The sequence below is a fragment of the Megalops cyprinoides genome, chromosome 8 (genome assembly GCF_013368585.1).
Source record: "Megalops cyprinoides isolate fMegCyp1 chromosome 8, fMegCyp1.pri, whole genome shotgun sequence".
Lineage (NCBI taxonomy): Eukaryota > Metazoa > Chordata > Actinopteri > Elopiformes > Megalopidae > Megalops > Megalops cyprinoides.
In genome coordinates this window covers 1,648,529-1,671,203 of record NC_050590.1, presented here as the reverse complement: position 1 = coordinate 1,671,203, position 22,675 = coordinate 1,648,529, and the positions used below count along the sequence as shown (strand labels likewise).

General features: G+C 44.5%; 1 protein-coding gene across 1 annotated transcript in view; it reads left to right on the top strand.

Annotated features, from left to right (window-relative positions):
• The first annotated feature begins 8,910 nt into the window (after positions 1–8,910).
• LOC118782140 (NT-3 growth factor receptor-like) overlaps positions 8,911–22,675 on the top strand; it is a 162,754-nt gene continuing 148,989 nt past the window's right edge. The window contains exon 1 of the mRNA XM_036535409.1: positions 8,911–9,777. Coding sequence (XP_036391302.1) covers positions 9,533–9,777 — 245 coding nt within the window. The 5' untranslated portion in view covers positions 8,911–9,532. The remainder of the gene's footprint in view (positions 9,778–22,675) is intronic.

The following is a 22,675-nucleotide window of genomic DNA, read 5'->3' as shown; positions in this document are numbered from 1 at the left end:
TGCTATACTCAGAGAAAGGGAGCAACGACTCCGGCTGAGCTGCGCAGTTTAATCAGACGCATCTCTAAGAGACAGAGCGCTGACCCTCACCGCAGGGCAGCGGTCACAATGCTCACTTATAGGTCTGTGCCACAAGACCAGGTAGCTTTTCAGCAGAGGATCCAATCTGTCTCTGTGCAGTAAGAAAACCATCACTGATCTTTGAGATGCTGTCAGCTAGCAGCTGCCTGTTTAAGGCCGTTTAAAGCTCTGTGGTTTATCCTGATGAAACAAAACAGGTATTTTCTATTTTGAAGGTCTCTGTAAGCATGGTTAAAATGTGGATGAGGCCAGCGTGATGCTTGTTGGTGTAGATGTCTGCTGGTAGCTCTTGCGGCCTGTCACTGACAGATGGTCCCTGACTCGCTGGCCTATCCGACGGGCCTCTGCCCTGCAGGTTTGGAGGCTGGCCTCCTCACGTCTCCGAAAACCAGCAGTGACAGGGCGGGTTAGCACCAGGGCGAACGGGGGCTGGGGGAGGGGGGCAGATACCTGCGGCATGGGGGGGCAGGGGGGGGGGCACTGCTCTGCCCACCTGGCCTGGATGATTCACTTCCGAAAAACTCAAATAAAGCTGAAATACCTGGAACAGAAGCCCAGTGCAGTCCAGTGCACACTTCCCTCTGACATGCCAGTTTCGCTGTTGCAATATACACAACTTTCAAATGCAACAGTGCAGCTACACCATTCCAAATGCAACAGTGCAGTTACACCATTCCAAATGCAACAGTGCAGTTACCCCATTCCAAATGCAACAGTGCCGCTACCCCATTCCAAATGCAACAGTGCAGCTACCCCATTCCAAATGCAACAGTGCAGTTACCCCATTCCAAATGCAACAGTGCAGTTACCCCATTTCAAATGCAACAGTGCAGTTACCCCATTTCAAATGCAACAGTGCCGCTACACCATTTCAAATGCAACAGTGCAGCTACCCCATTCCAAATGCAACAGTGCCGCTACACCATTCCAAATTCAACAGTGCAGTTACACCATTCCAAATGCAACAGTGCAGTTACACCATTCCAAATGCAACAGTGCAGTTACCCCATTCCAAATGCAACAGTGCAGTTACCCCATTCCAAATGCAACAGTGCAGCTACACCATTCCAAATGCAACAGTGCAGTTACACCATTCCAAATGCAACAGTGCCGCTACACCATTCCAAATGCAACAGTGCAGTTACCCCATTCCAAATGCAACAGTGCCGCTACACCATTCCAAATGCAACAGTGCAGCTACACCATTCCAAATGCAACAGTGCAGTTACCCCATTCCAAATGCAACAGTGCAGCTACACCATTCCAAATGCAACAATGCAGCTACACCATTCCAAATGCAACAGTGCAGCTACACCATTCCAAATGCAACAGTGCAGCTACACCATTCCAAATGCAACAATGCAGCTACCCCATTCCAAATGCAACAATGCAGTTACCCCATTCCAAATGCAACAATGCAGTCGACATGGAAGAAAAAGAGTCTTCATGGTCTTTATGACATTGTGTGAAAGACTGAGATATTGTGGTGGTCATGCCCATTATGAGGGAATGTTTTGATACTGTCAACCTGAAAGGAGACGGTAAAAATTGCTCTTACATAATTCCATAATTTGTTTTATAAGAGAACAATGGCTTGCAGTGGAGGGTGAGGTAGAGAGGCACAGAGAGAGAAAGGGGGAGAGGTAGAAAACTGTCCAAACAGATGATATAACTGAAGCTTTCATCAAATTGTGGAAGGCCCCAGAATGCATTTAGTTCTGTGTTCAACTTCTGAATGCATAAACACAGCAGACACACACCAGGCTTTGGCTCAGTTTTAAGGGGATTCTACTGAGCTCATTAGATGAAAAAAGAGGAAGTTTTATTATGATCTTTTACCACCAGAGAGACTGTCAGATTACACACACACACTTAATGCAACTGTTACTTTCTCATAATTGAAAATTTAACTGTTGTAAACAGTAGGCCTGAAGGTTGCTGTGTTGTGGTTTTGTTGTAGGAATGCTGTCGTGCCATCCTCAGTGCTGATCTGGAGCTCCTGGTGCAGTCTCCCAGTGCAGGCCCAGGTGGATGTGCCGTGCATGCCTGCCGATTGGTCCATTCAGTGACATCATCAGTGTTTCCAGCTTGGTTTAGTTCATCAGACATCAGTCTTGGCTTTCACAGTCACCTGCTGTGATGTTTGTTAATGAAACACGTTGGAGGACTCATGTACCAATAAAATGATGCATGTGAAGGTGGTCAATATTCTCCTCTTAAGTCAATTTCAGGACTTGGTCTTGATTAGGCTTAATTGCCTGTTCTATTGTTCTAAAAGCCTCATAACAATACATAAAAAGCAACACTAATCCATGCTACTGATTTGTTGGAAGCATGAATGAGCAAAACGTCACTTACTGAATCACCTTTACTTTGAACTCTTTACACACCTCTGACAGCTAACTTCTGTGGTGGTTCCAAGGACCATGTCTCCTTGGCTGAGGTGTTGCAGGCTGTGTTATCTCCCCTGCACTTAGTCTTGTTCAGGGTTTCCTTCACACAAATTCCAAGGACAGGACTAGAAGGAGGAGGCTGACTGTGGCCATGTGTCTCAAACAGGAGGAAGAGCACTCAGTGAGTAGATCACACAAATTCACTGTAAAGCACAATAAACTCTGATTATTACTTCATTAAGAGTGTTTGTTACTTATGCTGTTTCTCAGCACAGAAATGGTGATTCTGGTTCTTCCACTCTGTGTAATTGCAATCAGTTACCAGAAACCAGGTGGTCAATGTTTCCATTCTGTGGGGCTGCGGATTTGCAGTCGGGTATCACCATGATGCAGTTGATGTGATGGTGGAACGTGCCTTCGTGATTCTATTGCTAGTTTTTGCTCACGGATCTGAAGTAGTGCATGGCTGTCTACACCTCTACACCTTTCTCTAAAAGGGGAACTTCAGCATTGCCCTTTTAAGGTGGCAATACTGCTCTCCTCAGGACTGGAAAAGTATCCGTTTTGCATTCAAATACATAGCCGCAACAACAGTTTCATACATACAGAATAGCTATAACTACAGTAAACAGGAATCTGAAACACAGCTAAAAAGCTGAACCAGCCAAAAAACATTGCCATGAACTGATTATGAAGCGCAATATTACTGACATAATAAATTTAAGGTAAAACATCACAAACGCAAATGCAACATTCCCTCATAACACATTACAGTAGTCATGGCGACTAATGATTGTAAGAGCAAGGCTTCGCTACTTCTTCATTTCTGTCTGGTTTGAACAGTGTAATGGCGCTGGTGTACTATTACTTTATATGATTTAGAAGCAAACACGCACCACGAAACAGGGCATCTCTGTGTCACCAGCCACAGTGTGTCTGTGTGAAAGGTGTTTTAGCATATGAATTGGTTTTCAATCCTGCACTTACTCAAGGATGTGTCATCTTTCCTGTTCCTACTTTTAAATGCCTTGGTACTGTATGAGACCAAAGCCTTGTGCTTTCAGGAATGTGGATTACGACTACAAGAGGGTTTAAGATTCACTCTTTCTTCTTAAACAATTAACTGGCTTTTATATTCAGAGGGGAATTTTGGTATCTGTATGTAGATCTCTGAGAGCGTACTTGCTTCTAGAACCTTGGCATCACAATCTGTCGGCAAATAATTAAACCAAACTAGTGAGAGCAGTAGAGAGAGTAAGACAAATTAATTGGTACCAAAGAGTTACAAATCCAATTTGTTGAAGACAGAAATCCCTCCACATTCTTAAAGCTTAAACACATCCACTTAATCCATCATTACAAACACTACCATCAGGTCAGAGGCTCAAGGTACAACTTCCACAAAAGATAAATATTGTAAAAGATGTTTGCGCACGTGTTTCTGGAAATGAGATGAACAGGGTAAGATTTGCATGCGTTTCTGGAAATGAGACGAACAGGGTAAGATTTGCGTGCGTTTCAGTCCCTACCTATGTGAGTCTGCTGCACAGCACAGTCCAGGCTCTTGTCATTTCAAGACTGGACAACTGCAATGGTCTCTTCACTGGTCTACCTGCACGCACCATTAAGCCTCTGCAGTCGATACAACATATGGCTGTGTGTCTGGTTTTCAACCAACCAAAGAGGGCCCACGTTACACCTCTTTTTGTGTCACTCGTCTGGCTCCCTGTAGCTGCCCTCACCATGTTCAAGACCTTGTTGCTTGCTTTCAGGACAACCAACAAAACTGCACCTACCAACCTGAACTCACTACTAAAAGCCCATGTTCATTATCCATAACTTTCTCTGCTGCTGTCTCTTGGTGGTGGAATGAATTTTCACACTTAAACCGTTTTTCACTACCTTCAAGAAACATCTGCAGACATAGCTCTTCCATACTCACACGATCACCTGAATCACTACCACCTAAAGCAATTTCTTAAGCCCTAAACTTCATTTTCCTTTAAAAAAAATCAAATTTAATGGTTTAATGCACTCATGTCTCTACCAGCTAGCTTGTACCTTGTCTGGCCAAACTACTGAAACCTGGTCATGCAGAATTTCTAATATTGTTCACTCCTTGTATGGCTTTTGCTTGTGTTGTACTCTACCTCATTTGTAAGTTGCTTTGGATAAAAGCATCTGCCAAATTATTGAATGTAAATGTAAATGTATTTCTGGAACTGAGATGAACATGTATGTGTTTCTGGTCATCAATGAGTTGCAACTGTGTTAACAACTGTGAAAATGTATTAATTAGTAACATTTGCCATTGTCTGGTTTTTATTTATTGAAATAATTAGTTAATCTATCCCCTGGTGAGAATATGGGTCGCCAGCATGTTCTCTGTGTGAGTGTACGTGTGTCTGTGTGTGTGTGTGTGTGTGTGTGTGTGTATACGTGTGTCTGTGTGTACATGTGTCTGTGTGTATGTGTACATGTGTCTGTGTGTGTGTGTGTACATGTGTCTGTGTGAATGTTTGTGTGTACTATTTGTTTCTATTTATGTACATACATCAGATTTCTCACAAACCTTCTCAGCTACAACTGAATGATTTCACACGCTGGAGGCAGTGGGCAGCAGTGAAACCCTTCCCGTCCCCTATGTTTCAGTCAGCTCAGTGTCGGTTTTTCATCTGATTAACAAAAGAAGAACAAAGCATTCACTGGAACACAAGGCCATTTGTTGTGATCACAACCCATTACATTTCACAATGCATGCAGTTAGAAAGCAACTGCAAGGTTATATTGGCATGTGTGGCAGTGACTTTTCCTGTGACCTCTGACCCGTTGCCTGCGTGTTAAAACTCCAATGACGTAAATAAGGAGAATAGAGAGTGTTTCATAAATGTATTCCCATTGTCTGGAAAAGGCTGAATATCTCCCATCTGTTCAGAGGCAGGAGATCTTTTTGAGTCTCACATTTCACTTTATACTAAATGAATTAGGCATAAACCTTTTCAAACTGTGTGTGCCGTTCTGGGATCAGACTTGTCACTCAAAATGCTGAATAATACATTTCACATCTCCTTTAATACCCAGGCCTTTTTCTGAGTTTTCTCCTGGGTCCAGGCATTTGCGAGAAAGGCTTATTCGTCATTTATCGCCCCCAACTCTACCTCTCTCCAGCCACACTCTTTCTCCACTGGATCGTGTTTTGGCTGCAGCCTGGTGTGTCTCTGGAGCCTCTCAGGGCAAACCACTTTCTTTCAGCTGCCCCCTCCCTCTTTCCCCTCTCCTTCCCTTCTTCTCAGTCCTTCTTTCTACCTGAGTCTTGCTCTGTCCTTCGCTCTCCATCTCTTCCCTCCTCTTCCTCTCAGCTACACTCTCTTTCCTCCTCTTCCTCTCAGCTACACTCTCTTCCCTCCTCTTCCTCTCAGCTACACTCTCTTCCCTCCTCTTCCTCTCAGCTACACTCTCTTCCCTTCTCTCACTCAAATTCAAAGCTTTACTGGCATGCATTACATTGTGTAAATATTGCAAGAGCACATAATTTGCACATACACATATGTAAATATATACGCACATGTGTATACATATATACATACACACAATATGTGAAAAAGTGTATGCATGTGTATGTGTGTGTTTATGTGTGTGTGTGTGTGTGCGTGAGTGTGTGTCTCTGCATATGTGCGTGCGTGTGGGTGTGTGTGTGTGTGTGAGTGTGTGTCTCTGCATGTGTATGTGTGGGTGTGTGTGTGTGTGTGTGTGTGTGAGAGTGTGTGTATGTGTGTGTGTGCGAGTGTGTGTATGTGCATGTGTATGTGTGTGTGTGTGTGTGTGTATGTGCGTGTGTGTGTGTGTGTATGTGCGTGTGTGTGTGTGTGTGTGTGTGTGTGTGTGTGTGTATGCATGTGTATGTGTGTGTTTATGTGTTTGTGTGTGTGTGTGTGTGTCCATGCTTCAGCCATTGTGTCCAGTGTGGAATATGAGACTTACTTGCAGCCAGGTGTACAGTGCATTGAAGAGTGAAATTTTCATTGCTTTGCAGCCGATTATAATTTTTATGACTCTCATTTCTAATTTCTTGGCAGAGACTCTTATAGGACATGCATTTCAAACATTATCCATCTCTACAGAGGAATATTTACCAAAGTGCTTCAGGTGAAGTACCTGGGTGAACAGCTCACCTGGGACGTGACCCAGTACCCTTCTGCCTCACTCTGCCTTTACAACACCGCACAGACCACCCCACTGGCTTTTTATTTCTGAAGAGCAGAAAAAAGACACTTAGATCCTCATATGACTGAGAAGACAAAAGACTGAAACCATCAAGAGTTGGGTAATGTTACATTTTACAGCTGTTCTAACACAGAGCACATTGGAAACAAGCATGGTGTTTAAGTTGGGAAGATTCCTTGTATGGTCTTTTTTTTTGCTTAATTTAAGAGATATTCCATACTGGGTGGAGCTAGTCTTACTGTCAATCACTTACTTGAAACAGTTAAAATGACTTTGCTCTCCACAGAAAAAGGGCCATGACTGGTTGAAATCAAAAGAGCCACTGATTCCATATAATTTCCCCATCCTCCAATCCATCTTTGGGTATAAGAAGCCTCACTGTCCCATCACAGCAGCAGAATAGGTTTGTGCTTCAGGAGAGACAGACGCATGCTGTAAACTGCAAGCTGAAATTGCTGGAGTATGTCCTGGCTGATGAATTAGAGTAGTTTGCCTCATTCACTACCGCCTACAAGAACAACTTGGCTCAGCTTTGAGCAACTTTTTAACAAGGGTTAAAACAGACTTTTAATGTCAAGCTATGATTCCCCTGAGTAGCATCACAATGTCTGTTCCTCTTATTGCTCAACCACATCAGTGTGATCACTCTGGGTAAATGCTTTACTCACGGCATTCAGTTCATCTCTGACAAAGGTTTTCACTCAAAATATGTAGGAGGCAGCAAAGCAGATACCTTTACCAAATTACATGTGGATATTTGTCTATTGATTATCACTGATTTTTGCTTTTTAATCTGCGCTGCATTGTCTCCCGGTGCTGGCAGAATGATGACTGTACAGATTGTATACACAGAGCTGATGCTTTGCATATCCAAATTAAATCCTTAATAAAATACTATTAGCCAATACTTGTTCTCCATAATATTTAATCTAACTTTTTTTTCCAGCTCTGCAATAAATGCCTGCCAGAGGGAATCTGTAAATTATAAATCAAAGCCCTGGAAAGCAGACACAGAGAGAGGTGAGTGGGCGTACTAGTGTACACGTGAAGGTGTGTGTGTGTGTAAGTTTGCACACACCTGTGTGTCTGGATATCCTGTTCTGTTTTAAACCTGTGAGGAAATGGGCTTGGAACCTAGAGGTTGCAGGTTTAATTCCCATGTGTGACAGTCGTATTGCATCCTTAATCCAGGAAAGTATTGTGTCACGGATGATATGTCATATGTGAGGTATGTAAGTTGCACAAGTGATACATACAACAACTACAAATACAATAACAGCTATAACAACAACACTACCGTGGCGCTTTCCTTCAGAGAAGTGTTTCCATCATCAAAAAAACAAAGCCTCGTCGGGAGAAGTGAAGGACAGTCTGTCAAGTCAGAAGCTTCTCTTATTCCCCCCGAGAGCTGGCGCGTGGTCACACACTCAGAATTCTTTTAATGCCAGTTTGTGAGCAGAAAAGGTCACGTAGACAATAACGCTGACACAGAAATGGCCTTTTTCTAAAGCCTGCTAAAGTTGCGTTAAAATGCAAAGTTTAACATTTGACCCTGTAGCTGTTTATCTGTCATAAGAACAGTGTGCGAGACATATCGGCCACTGGGTGCACAAAGAGCTGTCTACACTGTGATGGTCTCTGTCCAAAGGCGTACGGGTAATGTCGTGCGATTTTGGAAAAATCACAGCGTGAAACACTTTCACATCCGTTAAGAGCAATCTGCTGCGCGGGTCGCGTGTTGTGGTATCTCTCTCACTCTCAACCTTCTCTTTAGAGGAACACTGATGCTAAAAAACGGCGCGGGAATGCCGTATCAACACCGGAAAAAGACATCTACACACACGCACACACACATCGGATTGGCGCATTGCATGTATGACCAAAATGTACGTGACTTTAAGGAACATGTTAAGAACTTTACACATATTTTAGAATAGCCCCACAGCAAGGGCGCAAAATGCTTATAAAAAGTTAGCAATCACACGTTTTCATGAACTCACATCGCCGTAAAGGTGTTTCTAGACAATAATAGTGTTTCGTGTCACTGACACTAAACACTAATAAGAAACACTACCCAGTGCCACGCCCTTCGCGCAAGAGCGTCAGTGCAGCTTTCTGAACATCAAATTAGCGCCCAGGGAGTTTCTGCGTAAAACCTCCCACTTCAGTTGGTAGATTGAACATAGAACCTTTGGTTGCACAGGGTGTAATTTTTGAGACCACAGTATTAGCTGTCGAATTATGACTCCCAACTGCATTCTGTTCAGTTTGGGATTCTCAGAACTTACCAGACGCGCATTGACGACCGTTGGAAGTGCTGACGTATGCATAGTTTAGTTTGTCGTATGTTTGTCTCCGTTGTCTTCTTAGATACTTCACGATGTCTGCTATGATCTGATTGATCTTTCCCTGTTTTGCAGGTGTGTCAGTTTTAATTCTGACCAGTAGGTGGGACTTGGTGCACAGAGCACGGTCTTCTCGTTTCCTCCTCTCTCCTTGTCAGTGCTATCGCTGATTCTGAGAGCGGCGCTAGAGCAAACCTGGAGCTAAGCGGCTAATGCAGTCTCAAGAGAAAGACAGACCGGGAGTATTTCCTTTTCATCCCCTTTTTCTGTTACGGAGTATTTTTCCTTTATGCTTTTATGGCCACTGATATACGCGCAAGCGACGAAATTCGCATTAATGTGACATACCTTCACACTAATTAACACACCCGCGCGCGCACACACAAACACATCACGAGCTACGTACAGACACAGAGGCAACACGGATACTCATTTATAAGCATATACTAACGCAGCAAGGACCCCAAATTATTTCCTTGTGTGTGCATCATGGATCTATCGCTCTCTACACCGCGAATTTGCTGGTGGAGGGTACTGTTTCTCTTAAGCATCTTTCAGGACTATCTCAGCTCCATGTTCGACTGCCCGCCAACCTGCAGCTGTACCCCAACCGAAATCTACTGCAATAAGTCCGACAATGGGAAATTCTTCCCTCTGCTCGCGCTGCAAGACACCGGGAGCAACGGAAATAACAGCAACAACATTCAAGATCTGTTCAAGAACATCACGTCCATGTAAGTCTCCTCTAACTGTATGTCACATGTCGAGTCCATGTGTGCTTTTGAACCCCAATTTTCCTTCGAGCCACCCAAACCAACATATCTTTAACGATTGCGCAAAACCGAACATCAGCGGGCTTCCCGGAGCTTGCTTGTATGTGTTTCCTCCGTACAAATGGTTAGTCAGCAGATAATCGTCGGGATTTTATTGGTAAATTAATTTTAGAGACGTCGTAATTAATAGCTAACAAGGGATTCCTCCCTTGCATTCAGACTGTGCATCCATGCATTGACATGCTCGTCTGTGATTGTTATATTTCGTATGTGTGTTTGCGTTGCGAACTGTGACTGAATGAACAGACCTGTTGTTGAAATGTCTCCCAGCGCGCCTCACTTAGCATCTTGTTTTCCGACCGAGCGAACACACGATGCCTTTCGCATTTATATCTGAAATGGGTGTCTGGGATTGTTCAGAGTCCTCGCTTGCTGTAGCAAAGGAGCAAAGGGTTCAAGTGTTCTCTCCGGTAAAACGATATTCTGGAGATCCATAGATAAAAACGGACACACTTTCAAATGTAATTGCCACGTCTCGAGAGTGATGTATCAACCGCCTTTGTGCTACAGAGAGGCGTCTTGATCAGACCTGCTTTATATTCCTGGCAGGGACTTTAAAGGAATTCTGTCACAGTGTTAGCCATCTGTGGTATGTGAAAGGTGCCTTGTACTGGGTAAAAGATTCGTTCTCGGGGAAAGTTGACAAGATATAGACACGTCTTGTATTGCCCACCAACCTTTTTCATTTTCGGAGAGAAATCTTTCTCGATCCTGTCACCCTTATATGCAGGAGTTTTGTTACAGAGTGGCATATGACGAGACTTGTCTTGAAAACATTTACCGAAAACAGCGTCAATTCTCGTCCACTGTTTGTAGTCGTAACTGTGTCGAAAATCTATCGTGGGTACAGACTGTATTGTGTAGGGGCACACTCATAATTTTTATTACTTTGTTTGATAATACACGTTTAATAGACACACACACACGGCTAACGGTGATTGTTCTGTTATTTTTATCCAAGGTGCAATGTGGAAGTGTTTGCTACTTAAAGGTGACGCGCTCGTACAAATTTGGCTTGCTCCAACATCCCCAGAGAAAGCGTAGTTTGGACTCGGAACGCTGGCTTCTTAAAATTAGCGCACTGGCAGTGATGACATACTTTCCTCTCGGAGGCTTTTCCTGCGGTCCTGCTGCACCGCCTGTAGTCTGCCCTTTCCGCTCCGATATTAAGCCATTACAGCCACTCATTAATACGCTGAATTTAGATCACTCTCATTGTCATTCATCGCCATCTCTCGCTTAGACATTTCAATAAAAATGCACAATAATTGCATGTAATCTATAACAAAATCAACAGCTATGGTTTCCAAGGATTGCCTTCAGTCCACGTACTGTAGGAAGTAATACAATTACATTTCGAGAGGACAAAACACAACATTCATTATCGATTCTTTGCTGAAAATAGCCAAGATCTAAGATGCCATGACAACCTCTCTGCATTGTATAAATTCAATTTCCATACGCTTTAGGTCGTAAAGTGTTACTCCGCGAGCTGACGTGAAGAAAGCGCTGTTTCTACACGTTCCACGCGAGTGTATTCAAAGTTAAACCTCGACTTATTTTAGCGTATGAAACATTTCGGTTTGACAAGCGCACACTTCGGAGTTGCCTTTCAGTGTGAATTATTGTAGCTGGCTCCCACTTGCCCGGGCCACTAGAGGGGAGGATGATAGCCTTTTATACAAACAGAAAGATGATTCGCATTAGCGCTGAAGAAGTAGTAGTTTGTGTAATTGATAAAAACACTTTGTTTACACTTTAGATATCTAAAGCTAACTGCCTTCGGGTAACAGTGGTTACGAACTGGCTTCGTCAGTAACAGAGGTAGCACGCAGAACAGGCGTTTTTGGACAGACTCGAATCAATTTAGGCACTCCGGGTGCACCTGCAGTCAAGGGGCGAGAGCATCTCGCCTGTTAGCACCCTGTGTGTGGGACACGAGCGCCGCTGCTTTGGGTTACATTTGAACGCAGTCAGGGCTATAGCATGTATGTAACAAAACACATTCACAACCCCGCCAAACCGAACATTTTTTTCCTGTGGGAATAGAATTTTGTCTCGTTCTCTATACCTCCGTTTCTCATACTCTCATTCTTTTTATCTTAAGTTCATTCTCCCCTTGTACTTCGTTTTATTGGTGATGGTGAGTGCGTTTGGCTGTATGAGTTCATACATGCATAGATACAGTGACCTTCAATCTGTCATAAACGTATTAAGCACTTAGACCCCGTGATCGGTGGGGTCACAACAGGTAGTAATGTATTTGGCGCGATTGCTCACTGTATGTGTGTGTATGTGTGTGTCGGGGTGATGTACGTGTTCGTCAAAGGTTACCGATTGTACCTCGCTTTTTGGTGAATCTAAGTACCGTTTATGTCAGATGTACCCATACTTACGAAGGCAATACGTGCAAAGGATCTTTAAACGAGACTGGCTAACATGGTTCGTGCGATTTGCTCTCATTCTTATTGCCACTTGTCCAAGTGTACTGTAACTCGGTCTCAAACAGATAACGACGATTTATGTGCTTTCGTACTGTCATCTTTCTGTCGCTGCCACTCGTGTCCAACCTTTCCAGCCGTTTTCACGTTGTCTCGTGTTTTTCCTATTTTTATCATTTACGTGTAGTTATTTGGCAGACACTCCTACCAAAAAGTACATTTAATAGAGCATCCGTTATGTTTAGGCAAGCAGCTGTATAGATACGGAATAATTAGGTCATGCTTTAAAACGGATTGTAACTTCTGCAGCTTCTGAGATCATCCCTTTCTCACATATTACACTCACACCTGTTGCTGCTGTCTGTTCTGAAACATTCAGCGCTATAAACGCCACAGCTTTTAGCCAGTTAATCGCATAGCTCACTCTGTTTGTCACTACTTCGATGCTGCCAGGGATGACTGTAATTATGTTTGTAATTATTCAAAAAAAGGTTTTGTTATGCGTCTTATTGATATCAGTTAGCTCCGTATGTACCCCTCGTAATGTACTCGGAAACGTATTAAAAGAACCACCATCCCTAAACATTAGTCCAGAACTTGGAACCATGGGGACAGGTGTGCGCCCTGATTCTAGCAGACCCCTCAGTTATTGTTGTTTGATTACTGAAACGCTGACCCACACCCTTGTTTGTTACATTCTAGCTGCAGTTATTTATTTATTTTCAAAAAACGTGTTATGTTGGAGGTGTTGTAATGCTAGCGAAAAATAACGTTTTTAGATAATAGCTGCCCATTGATTCGATAGCTGCCCACAAATTCGAAACAGCTGTGTCAATTTAGTTTTTGAATCAAATTTTTTGTAGACGGCACTGGACGGCTAATCACACCAACTCATTAAAGCTCAGTATAATATTATCATTTTACATTTTGTCTGTCTGTCAGATTTATTTCAGTGGCCCAATATGAACAGATATAATTTACAAAAACACAAATGCCTGTATCATTCCGTCAGAACAAACATGCACCAAACATTATACATGTCTAACAAAGAACCAGTAGGCGATTCTTGATAATGGATCTAAAATCCAGGTCAGTATTCAATTGTGGGCAAGTCTAATTAAGAGCTTACCGATAACAAAAACAGCGCGCACAAAAGCCGTTATTGTTACTTTCACAAGATATGTACTACGTGCCTCTCCCCAATATTCACCCCCCTCCCCACTCCTTACCACTCATTTCATTTTCCATTTCAAATCAGATCGGGTGCGTGTAATTTTGTATGCTTCTTTGAGAGGTCTTTTAATGGTAAGTTTGCTCAATGCCGACAGGGCTCTTTATAGCACAGTCTTTGATTCAGTGAAAATATGTGGTGTGCCTTATGGGAAGTCTATAATGAGGCTTTCAAAGCCTTTTTACACACTAGGTATGAAGTATCAATTCACCGCCTTTTGATTTTCCAGTACAAGGAGAGTGTTTTGAAAGGCGCTAATCCTTCATAGCATGCTCCGCGTCTGAAACCCAGCGAGCCTGAAGTGACGGCGGCTGAGGTTGTCTACGCGAGACGGCGGAGGGAATAGGTGTTCAGGGAAAGCAGGTTTCTCTCGAGCGCGGTTTAACCGTTTGACTCTCAGCCAAGTTTCTCTGCTCGGATCGAGCCGGATGAGAGCTGGAGCGCTCCGCTCCTCTCGCCGCAGTCTGCGCGAACAGTAGTTAGGATGCGGTCTGGGGCTTTTGGCTTCCAAGACGTGTTCGCATCGTGCCCAGTCTGGATTACGGACGCACACTGCCGTCCCAAAACCAGGCTCACTTTATCACAGTGGTGTTGCCAGCTTCAAGAATGAGGCGCAGTTTCTCTACTGTGGTTGGCCATTACATGTTGCTTTCCTGTCTTCAAATCACTCATGGGTTTCCCAGTACAGCATCTAAAACAGAGAAAAGTGGGTTTTGAAGATGGAACAAAAATTTTTTTAAATGTTTGTTCTGTGTGGGACAGGGCACTGGAGAGTGAAAGCACAGACTGTGTTTGAAGCCTTTAGACGAGTTTGCACTCATGAGAGGAGGCGCAGAGAGAGAGGGAGAGAGACAGCTTTTGTTTTTTTTTTTGCTATCTGTTTTTGCGATTATCTTTCAGCTCACCCCTCCATGCATTATCTGCTCTCCATACATTATGTGTCAGTCTAATCGAGTGCCTCGAGTGCAGCTCATCTGTTTTCATCAAGGGCATCCATTAGGCTAATTGCCCTCCCTGCTCTCGCGGAGACAGATTTCGAATTAAGCTGTGCAATTGTCTATATATGTAGAAGGAGCGAAAGATGGAGACGGGAGTTGCATGTACGTATGAGAAACAGAAAGTCTCATACGTACATGGTATGCTGCACAAGATCTTCTTAGCTTTCTAATCAAAAGCTTCATTTGAGAACCTTACATATGACAACGACAGTCCAAAAAAGTTGTCTTATGTTTTGTTTTTTTCCCACAGTACAGTATCTGTAAGGTATGGGAAACAAGGTCTTGATCTTTTGACTGATAGTTTTTAATTTGGCTTGAAACAACACCCTTCCTCCTGCCCTGTGCTTGGCTCAGCTGTGCTCAGAAAACTATGCATCTAAAACAGACATAATGTGGTATAGATCTGTGCCAGGAGCCATGGGTTCACTCACTCTTGTGTTGAAGGACCCTTAATTGTTGCTTGTGTAATAATTAATAAGGCCATGCCATTTTTCAGTGACATTTTTCTATAGCTAATTAAGGGGCCATTAGATTTGCATTTGATGACGGCCCCGAGGGGAATACTCTACAGTTCCTGAGATTGGCAGATTCCCGCGTCTTTTCCCACAGGACTCTTCAGATAGAAAGATCTCTGGCTTCTCTTACCGCCGCTGATGGTGAAAGGCTTAGACAGCAAGTTGTGGTGTCCTTTCTCTCTTGCTTTGAGAAAGAGTGCTATGTTACTGTGGCATCTGCTTCGCAGGAGATACCAGGGTGACAGTGGTGCTGTAGAGCAGTGGGTGTGTAGGGGTGTGGTGAATGTGGGGTGTGTAGGGGTGTGGTGAATGTGGGGTGTGTAGGGGTGTGGTGAATGTGGGATGTGTAGGGGTGTGGTGAATGTGGGGTGTGTAGGGGTGTGGTGAATGGCATTATTTTGGGATGTTTAGAATGGAAATGAGGCTTTCTTGTTTAAACAGGATTGGAAGGTGTGTTTGGGTCTGACCTGTGTGAGTGAACCTGCAGAAAGAGGGATGGGTGGCCTGGAACAGTGGAGATACAAACATTACCATGTGATTCAACAGGAGCATGGTTACCTGTTCTTTTTAAGGAGCTGGTACATGGCAGCCCAGAACACTCTACACTCACACTCTACACCAACATATCTGCTTCAGAGCACACTGTGTACAGAACATATCGATCCAGGATTTAAAAATAGCCAAGGTAAACAGCCAAATATCACCTCATTTATGTTTCTCATTATTATTCTGACGCACCTGGAGATGCAGCTGCAGGTGGTTGAGTGTAGAAGTGCACAGGTGAATGAATCCATGTGAAGTCCAATCAGAAATGTGCTTACCACCTGGTGGGCGGAGAGGCAACTTGTGTGACATCATAATACTGAGCTGGCGGAGAGAGAGGGCCCACCCAATAGGCAGAGCTATTGTATGCTGTCAGTCAACACCGTGTGAGAACCGACCGAGACTCCCTCTAAATCACTCATTGGCTAAAATCATGGAGTCACATATGACAGATATACGGAGCTTGATCTGAGTGTTAGTGGGGTGTAAGTATCTCTTACATCACCGTAATCTGTGCTTGAATGGTACCTGATTCATGGAAGACTGTCTGAATAGTCTTAATAAGTAAAGCATTAATACTAAAGCCTGTAATGCCATACTCTTCAGCATGGAAAGGCTTAGTTACATTTACATTTATTCATTTGGCTTATCCAAAGCGACTTACAAGTGAGGCCGAGTAAAACACATTAAGCCATATAAGGAGTCAACAATATTGGAAGTGCTGCATGACCAGGTTTCAATAGCTGGCCAGACAAGGTACAACCTAGTTGCTAGAGATATGAGTGGATTAAACCATTAGATTGTTTTTTTTTTTTTCTTTTTAGTAAAAGAAAACAAAGTTTAAGACATAAGTAATTGCTTTAGGTGGTAGTGTTTCAGGTGATCAGGTGAGCGTGGAAGAGCTGTAGCTTCCGGCAGTTAAACTGTGCCTGTTAGGCATAGGCAGAGCTGGCCAGTTCCCCCTGGCTGTGGCCGTTGGAGGAATCTGAGGCTGTCGCTGCTGAAAGACCTGTTCTGATTCAGGACAGCAGCAGGTGAGAGGATGAAGAGTTTGGGTGGTCGTTGCATTCTGCTCAGGAAAACCCAAAAACTGGAAAGTCTGGAGTCTTTTCTTTAGCAGCAGAGAGTCACAATGCTGGTTATTTATTCACACACCTGAAACCACCTGAAACATTGTGCTGACCAGAAGTCACCAGAGAGGAAGTGCAGCCCCCACAGGCTTAATTAGAAGAGTGAAACACAAGACCACTTAAACAAACGCTGACAAAATGGTTTTGTTCAATGCTATAGAACAGCCTTATTCCTCCTCCTGACACCTGGAATTCTGCACATTAACTATTAGATATGTTTTCATCATATGCATGGTCTCTCTCATGGTCTGCCTGGAACAGGAGGGGCAAAGAGTCAATGCCACAGCTGGGTGTGACAGTCTGATGTGGAAGAGGAGCTAGAGTTTGGCTGGCAGCTAGCGCTTAAAGCGCTGCTGTTTTGAATGGAACATTGGCATGTTGCCTTTGGCAGAGGCTTATATGGGAGAACACGTACAAACTGTAATCTATGTAATTGGCTCTGGACAGGAGCATCTGCTGAGCAAAAAATGTGCATGTGCATGTACAGTATTGATTTCTGTGATCTTTCTTTATGTAGATGTGTGCATAATGGGTACAGTAAGGTCACACAGGAGATGCATTTACATTTACATTTATTCATTTAGCAGACGCTTTTATCCAAAGCGACGTACATAGGTTACAGTTCAGATGCCTGTGTGTGTGCATATACTTGTTTTCTTGCTTTTTATACTATATGCATGACTTTAGTGTCCTGGACTTGGACTGGACCAGAGGGTTGCAGGTTTGACTTCCAGGGGGCTGCTGCTGTACCCTTCAGCAAAGCTAACCTGAACTGCGACGGGCAAAGCTAACCTGAACTGCGACGGTAAATATTGCTGTAGGAGCGGATAAAATGAGCCGTGCGAATCACCTCTGCCAAGGGCAGGTGCTGACCCTGTGAGTAATGTAATGAAGGCCTGTGTTGTTATTGAGGCTGTGCATCACTGTGGGGCTGTGTAGCTTTCAGCCACATATTAGCATCACTGTTTCCATTAAACTGGAGCCCTTTGCGTGGGGATATACACATCGGCCACCAGCCACCACCTGCTGAAGAGCTGCACCTGAGGCAGGATTGCAGGGGACCTGTCTGAGTGAATTCAGTTAAGCATACTCAACATGGTGCGATAAAACTTTACTGCTTAGAGTCTGATGATTGGGAGCAGCTTGAACAGCTACACTGAGATGTTAGGATGGGATTTACACATGCTGGACCTTCAGCCCTAGCCCTTCCTGACAGCCAGGGGAGTGATGCTTTGCCCCCTGGCAGGCTCTGAATCTGTCTCCATGATGGGGAGTCACTCCTGAAACTGTGGGCTGTGATTGGATGTGCTCTGTGTGTTGGGCTGTGATTGGATGTGCTCCTTGTGTTGGGCTGTGATTGGATGTGCTCTGTGTGTTGGGCTGTGATTGGATGTGCTCCATGTGTTGGGCTGTGATCGGATGTGCTCCGTATGTTGGGCTGTGATTGGATGTGCTCTGTGTGTTGGGCTGTGATTGGATGTGCTCCGTGTGTTGGGCTGCGATTGGATGTGCTCTGCATTAGGCTGTGGTTGGATGTGCTCTGTGTGTTGGGCTGTGATTGGATGTGCTCCGTATGTTGGGCTGTGATTGGATGTGCTCTGTGTGCTGGGCTGCGATTGGATGTGCTCTGTATGTTGGGCTGTGATTGGATGTGCTCCGTGTGTTGGGCTGTGATTGGATGTGCTCTGCATTAGGCTGTGATTGGATGTGCTCCGTGTGTTGGGCTGTGATTGGATATGCTCCGTGTGTTGGGCTGTGATTGGATATGCTCCGTGTGTTGGGCTGTGATTGGATGTGCTCTGCATTAGGCTGTGATTGGATGTGCTCCGTGTGTTGGGCTGTGATTGGATGTGCTCCGTGTGTTGGGCTGTGATTGGATATGCTCTGCATTAGGCTGTGGTTGGATGTGCTCTGCATGTGTTGGGGTGCGATTGGATGTGCTCTGTGTGTTGGGCTGTGATTGGATGTGCTCTGTGTGTTGGGCTGCGATTGGATGTGCTCTGTGTGTTGGGCTGTGATTGGATGTGCTCTGTGTGTTGGGCTGTGATTGGATGTGCTCCGTGTGTTGGGCTGTGATTGGATGTGCTCTGCATTAGGCTGTGATTGGATATGCTCTGTGTGTTGGGCTGCGATTGGATGTGCTCTGTGTGTTGGGCTGTGATTGGATGTGCTCCGTGTGTTGGGCTGTGATTGGATGTGCTCTGCATTAGGCTGTGATTGGATGTGCTCCGTGTGTTGGGCTGTGATTGGATATGCTCTGTGTGTGTATGCATATTTCTGCATGTGGGTGCCTGTGTCTGTGTGTGTGCTCTGAATGGAAGCATGAGTGGTAACCATCTCTGAAGTAAAATTGGATTTTGGCTCCATCCGCTGACACACATTTAATAATCTGGTTATCAGTTTAATAACCTGCCCTTCCATGGAGGATGTTGAAGCTTCCTTTGGAAAAAAATGATCCAATTCTTTTCAGTCCTCATATGTAAACATAAACATAAACATGAGGGCCATAAACGGCATTTTAATCTGACTGGGGAAGATCATATGGTGAGGACGCATATGCATGTGCATCTTCATGATGAAGAAAACTGTTATTTTGAGCTCTAACACGATTAGAAGAATAAATAATCAGGATACTCTGCTATTGATGGCTGGAGCTGTCTCCTATTGACTGATGCATCTGTCGGTCATCTTTAATCTTCTGTTTTTCCATCCCCATTTTCTCAGCACAGCCTCCTGACTCTGATAGTGAGCCCCTGCTCTGCTGATATTTTATTCATGGGAAGGCTAATGAACCTCCCGACTGCGTGTGTGGGGCGCTCTGTGGTGTGAGTGGGTTGTCTCTCAGTGGACGTGCGGGTGGAGTGTGGGGAGTGTTTAGGAGGCTGTTTGATTTGACCTTCGCACAACTGACCAGCATGTTTAGGTTTGTATTGTGTGTGAGAGCTGGCCAGGCCATGGCAGGTTCTTCTCTCCCTCTGTGTCTCAGACGGAGGCCACTGGCTTGTTTTTTGCGCTGCTGGGATTTATAGGTGAGTTGTGTTTCGTGATGAATCGATGACTCTCTCAGGCCTGTGGCTGCCTCAGACAGTGCTGATGGAGGAGGAGGCGGTGAGGCTGAGGCTGTGGCCTGCAGGGGGAGGGAGTCTGTGGGGCCTGTGTGTGTTCCAGAGAGAGCAGCAAGCAGGGAGCCAACCAAGGGGTCACAAAAGGCATGTGCACTGACCCTCGTGTGCGCGTGCGTGTGTGCGCGCGTGTGTGCGCGTGTGTGCGCGTGTGTGTGCGTGTGTGGGTGTATGTGGTTGTGTGTATGTGTGTGATTCCAATCTGTCCCTCTCACACAGAAAAGTTTCTCTTCAGGAGAAAAAGTTTGAGCAGTCGAACAGGTGTCGTCCCTTTGCTTTATGGAAATAGTTTGGTCCAGTTTTAGCGGTCGGGTCTTGCCAAGACTCTGGGATTGGCTGTCTAATTACCCAGCTGCAGTGTGGACAGAAGGGTCCAGATTTTATCATGACAGAATGAGACCAAGAGGCAATTCTGGGATGGCGGTTTTATTCGTCAGTCCCCACGTGTCCACTAATCACGTTGAAGCTTTATGGCTGGCCCGGCTCACACGCACATCAGTCACTGACAGTCTGTTTGAAACCCAGTAGCAGAGAGTAAGTGGACTGCAGGACACGGCTCTGACCTGGACAAGTCGCCTGAATGGTTTTAGGTTCAAAACCTGGGTAGCAGTGAATAACTGCAGTCAATATCAACCTATTTATAAGCAAACATCTGTCTATCTATCTATCTGTCTGTCTATCTATCTATGTCTGTCTGTCTGTCTAATCAGCAGTGTAAGCCCTGCATAAGGGAGGGCCACAAAACTACTGTAATGTACTTCTGTTACATGATTTGGGTAATTATGTGCTATAAATCGATGCTCATGGGGCTGGCCTGCTCATTTCCCATGACACTCAGCCACCAAAGACACAAGCTTTACAGAGGGAGGGAAAAGTCCTCTTTCTGTGTGTTGTTGAGAGTTTTTAAATTGCTTCAGAACAGCTAAAAAACTACATTGTATTGTACTAAACCAACTCCCTCATCCTGAAGCTTTCCCCTCCTCTGCTGTGAGAAGCAGGAATAAATGGATAACATGTTTCCCTGGACCGAACACCTGCTTAGTATCTCTGAATTAAACTCGAAGAGGAAGTTCAACACATCCTCCTTGAGCAGGTGCAATCCATTTTCTGTCATAATCTTAAACTGACATCAAAATGCTAATTTTATTATTCAGTCTACTGAGAAATCAAGCCTCAGGTGCTTCAGTGGAAAACGGCAGGTTTTCCTTAATAATCACCCATAACTTTAATTTCCCCTATGATTCTAGGACCCAGATTATCTGTTGAGGGAGGTGTTCAAGATAAATAAGTGCACAAGTGGAGCTGAAGCCTGCAGATTGGGCTTTTCCTCATATTTTAAATCATAAACGGTTCTTGGTCATGTATTTTAACCCTGCCCCCTTTCCACAGCTTTTGGATCTGATTGGTCCTGGTTTCCTGCCAATGTCCTGTCTCTGAAGCCGGTAGCTGCCGGTGCTCACCCGCCTCCAGTCCTCCGGTAGCATGTGGCTTGCTCTCAGATCTGCCGCATCGCTGTTCCCAACGTGCTCCACTGCACTTCCTTTCCAAACAGGAAGTGCGTGTGGACACGGATGGCTTCTCTGCTCTCTGGGAGAAGTCTTTTAGTATTTCAGCGTGTGTTGCCGATGCAGACTGTTGGGGGTGTCATCAGGCTTTTACTTGTAGTTTCTGTACCCTGAGAAAGGGGTCCCATGAAGGGGTTCAGAACAGCAGCATCCTCCCACAGCACATGACTGCCGACACGATCACATGATCAGATGAAACTCTCTGACAGGCCATTCATGCATCCCAGCTTCAACTGGTAACATTTTTGAAAGAGGAATTAGCAGTTATTTAGCCAAGTGGAATTTGTGCTAATTAAGGTTTATCAGCGGTATATGTGTGTGCCTGTTTAGTTTGTCTTCGTTTCTCACTAATTCACTCGGATGTCGTGTTTTAATGAGCTCATAATTGCTTTGGAAACTGAGTGCGTACGGTGTCTCTCTCTGCCTCTATGTCACCCTCTGGAATGCGTTTTTTTTTCCAGTCGGTAATTGGATTTTGATTTAAATTACCTTTTGAACACTTCAGACCCAAAGAAGTAAAACTTTTTTTATTACATTTAAGCTGAGTAATTCCTTCCTCCCCTTAAGCAATGATGTTATTGTTAAATCATAAATTAACACAAAAAGATTTTTTTCTCTTTAATGTACCAACCTTAATTAATCCGTAATGAATTAAATGTGGAAATGTTTGTTGGATTTCCTTCTGTCGCCCATGTTGGTTGCAACAATTTCACAACAACACACAGAGGAACTTTTTCAGTGAGCGCTGTCAGTTGTGGTGAATGACTGGAGCCAGCACATGTGTTCATCTTTAAGCATTGTGTTCGTGCAGGTTAAGAACAGGGGTTGTGCTATAAGTATGTCTCTCAATAGATAATAGATGTATTGATCGGTGAGAGGAGTTTTATTTTAAAGGTCATCTTAATTCCTCACAGTCTGGTGCCCAAGAATGCCCTCGACCCTGTCGGTTTCTTTGGCATTGACAGCTTACCTCCATCCACCTGACCTGCAGAATAGCGGTGATGCGCTTCGGTTAGCCTGGGGTGCATTCCAGGGCAGAGCACAGGGGTTCGCTGAGTGCCCTCATACCACCATCTGTGATGGAGCACAGGGGGAAGGGACCTCTGTGGATCCATAATCCAGCCAGGCTCTTCAGCTGCTGGTGCATTACTTGAAATGTACTTGCTTGATTGTGTGATTCAGGATTGTGGTTGCGTGATGTGTGTGTTTGATCTGCTGGTGCACATGGCGTTGCATGTGATCTACTGATGTGCT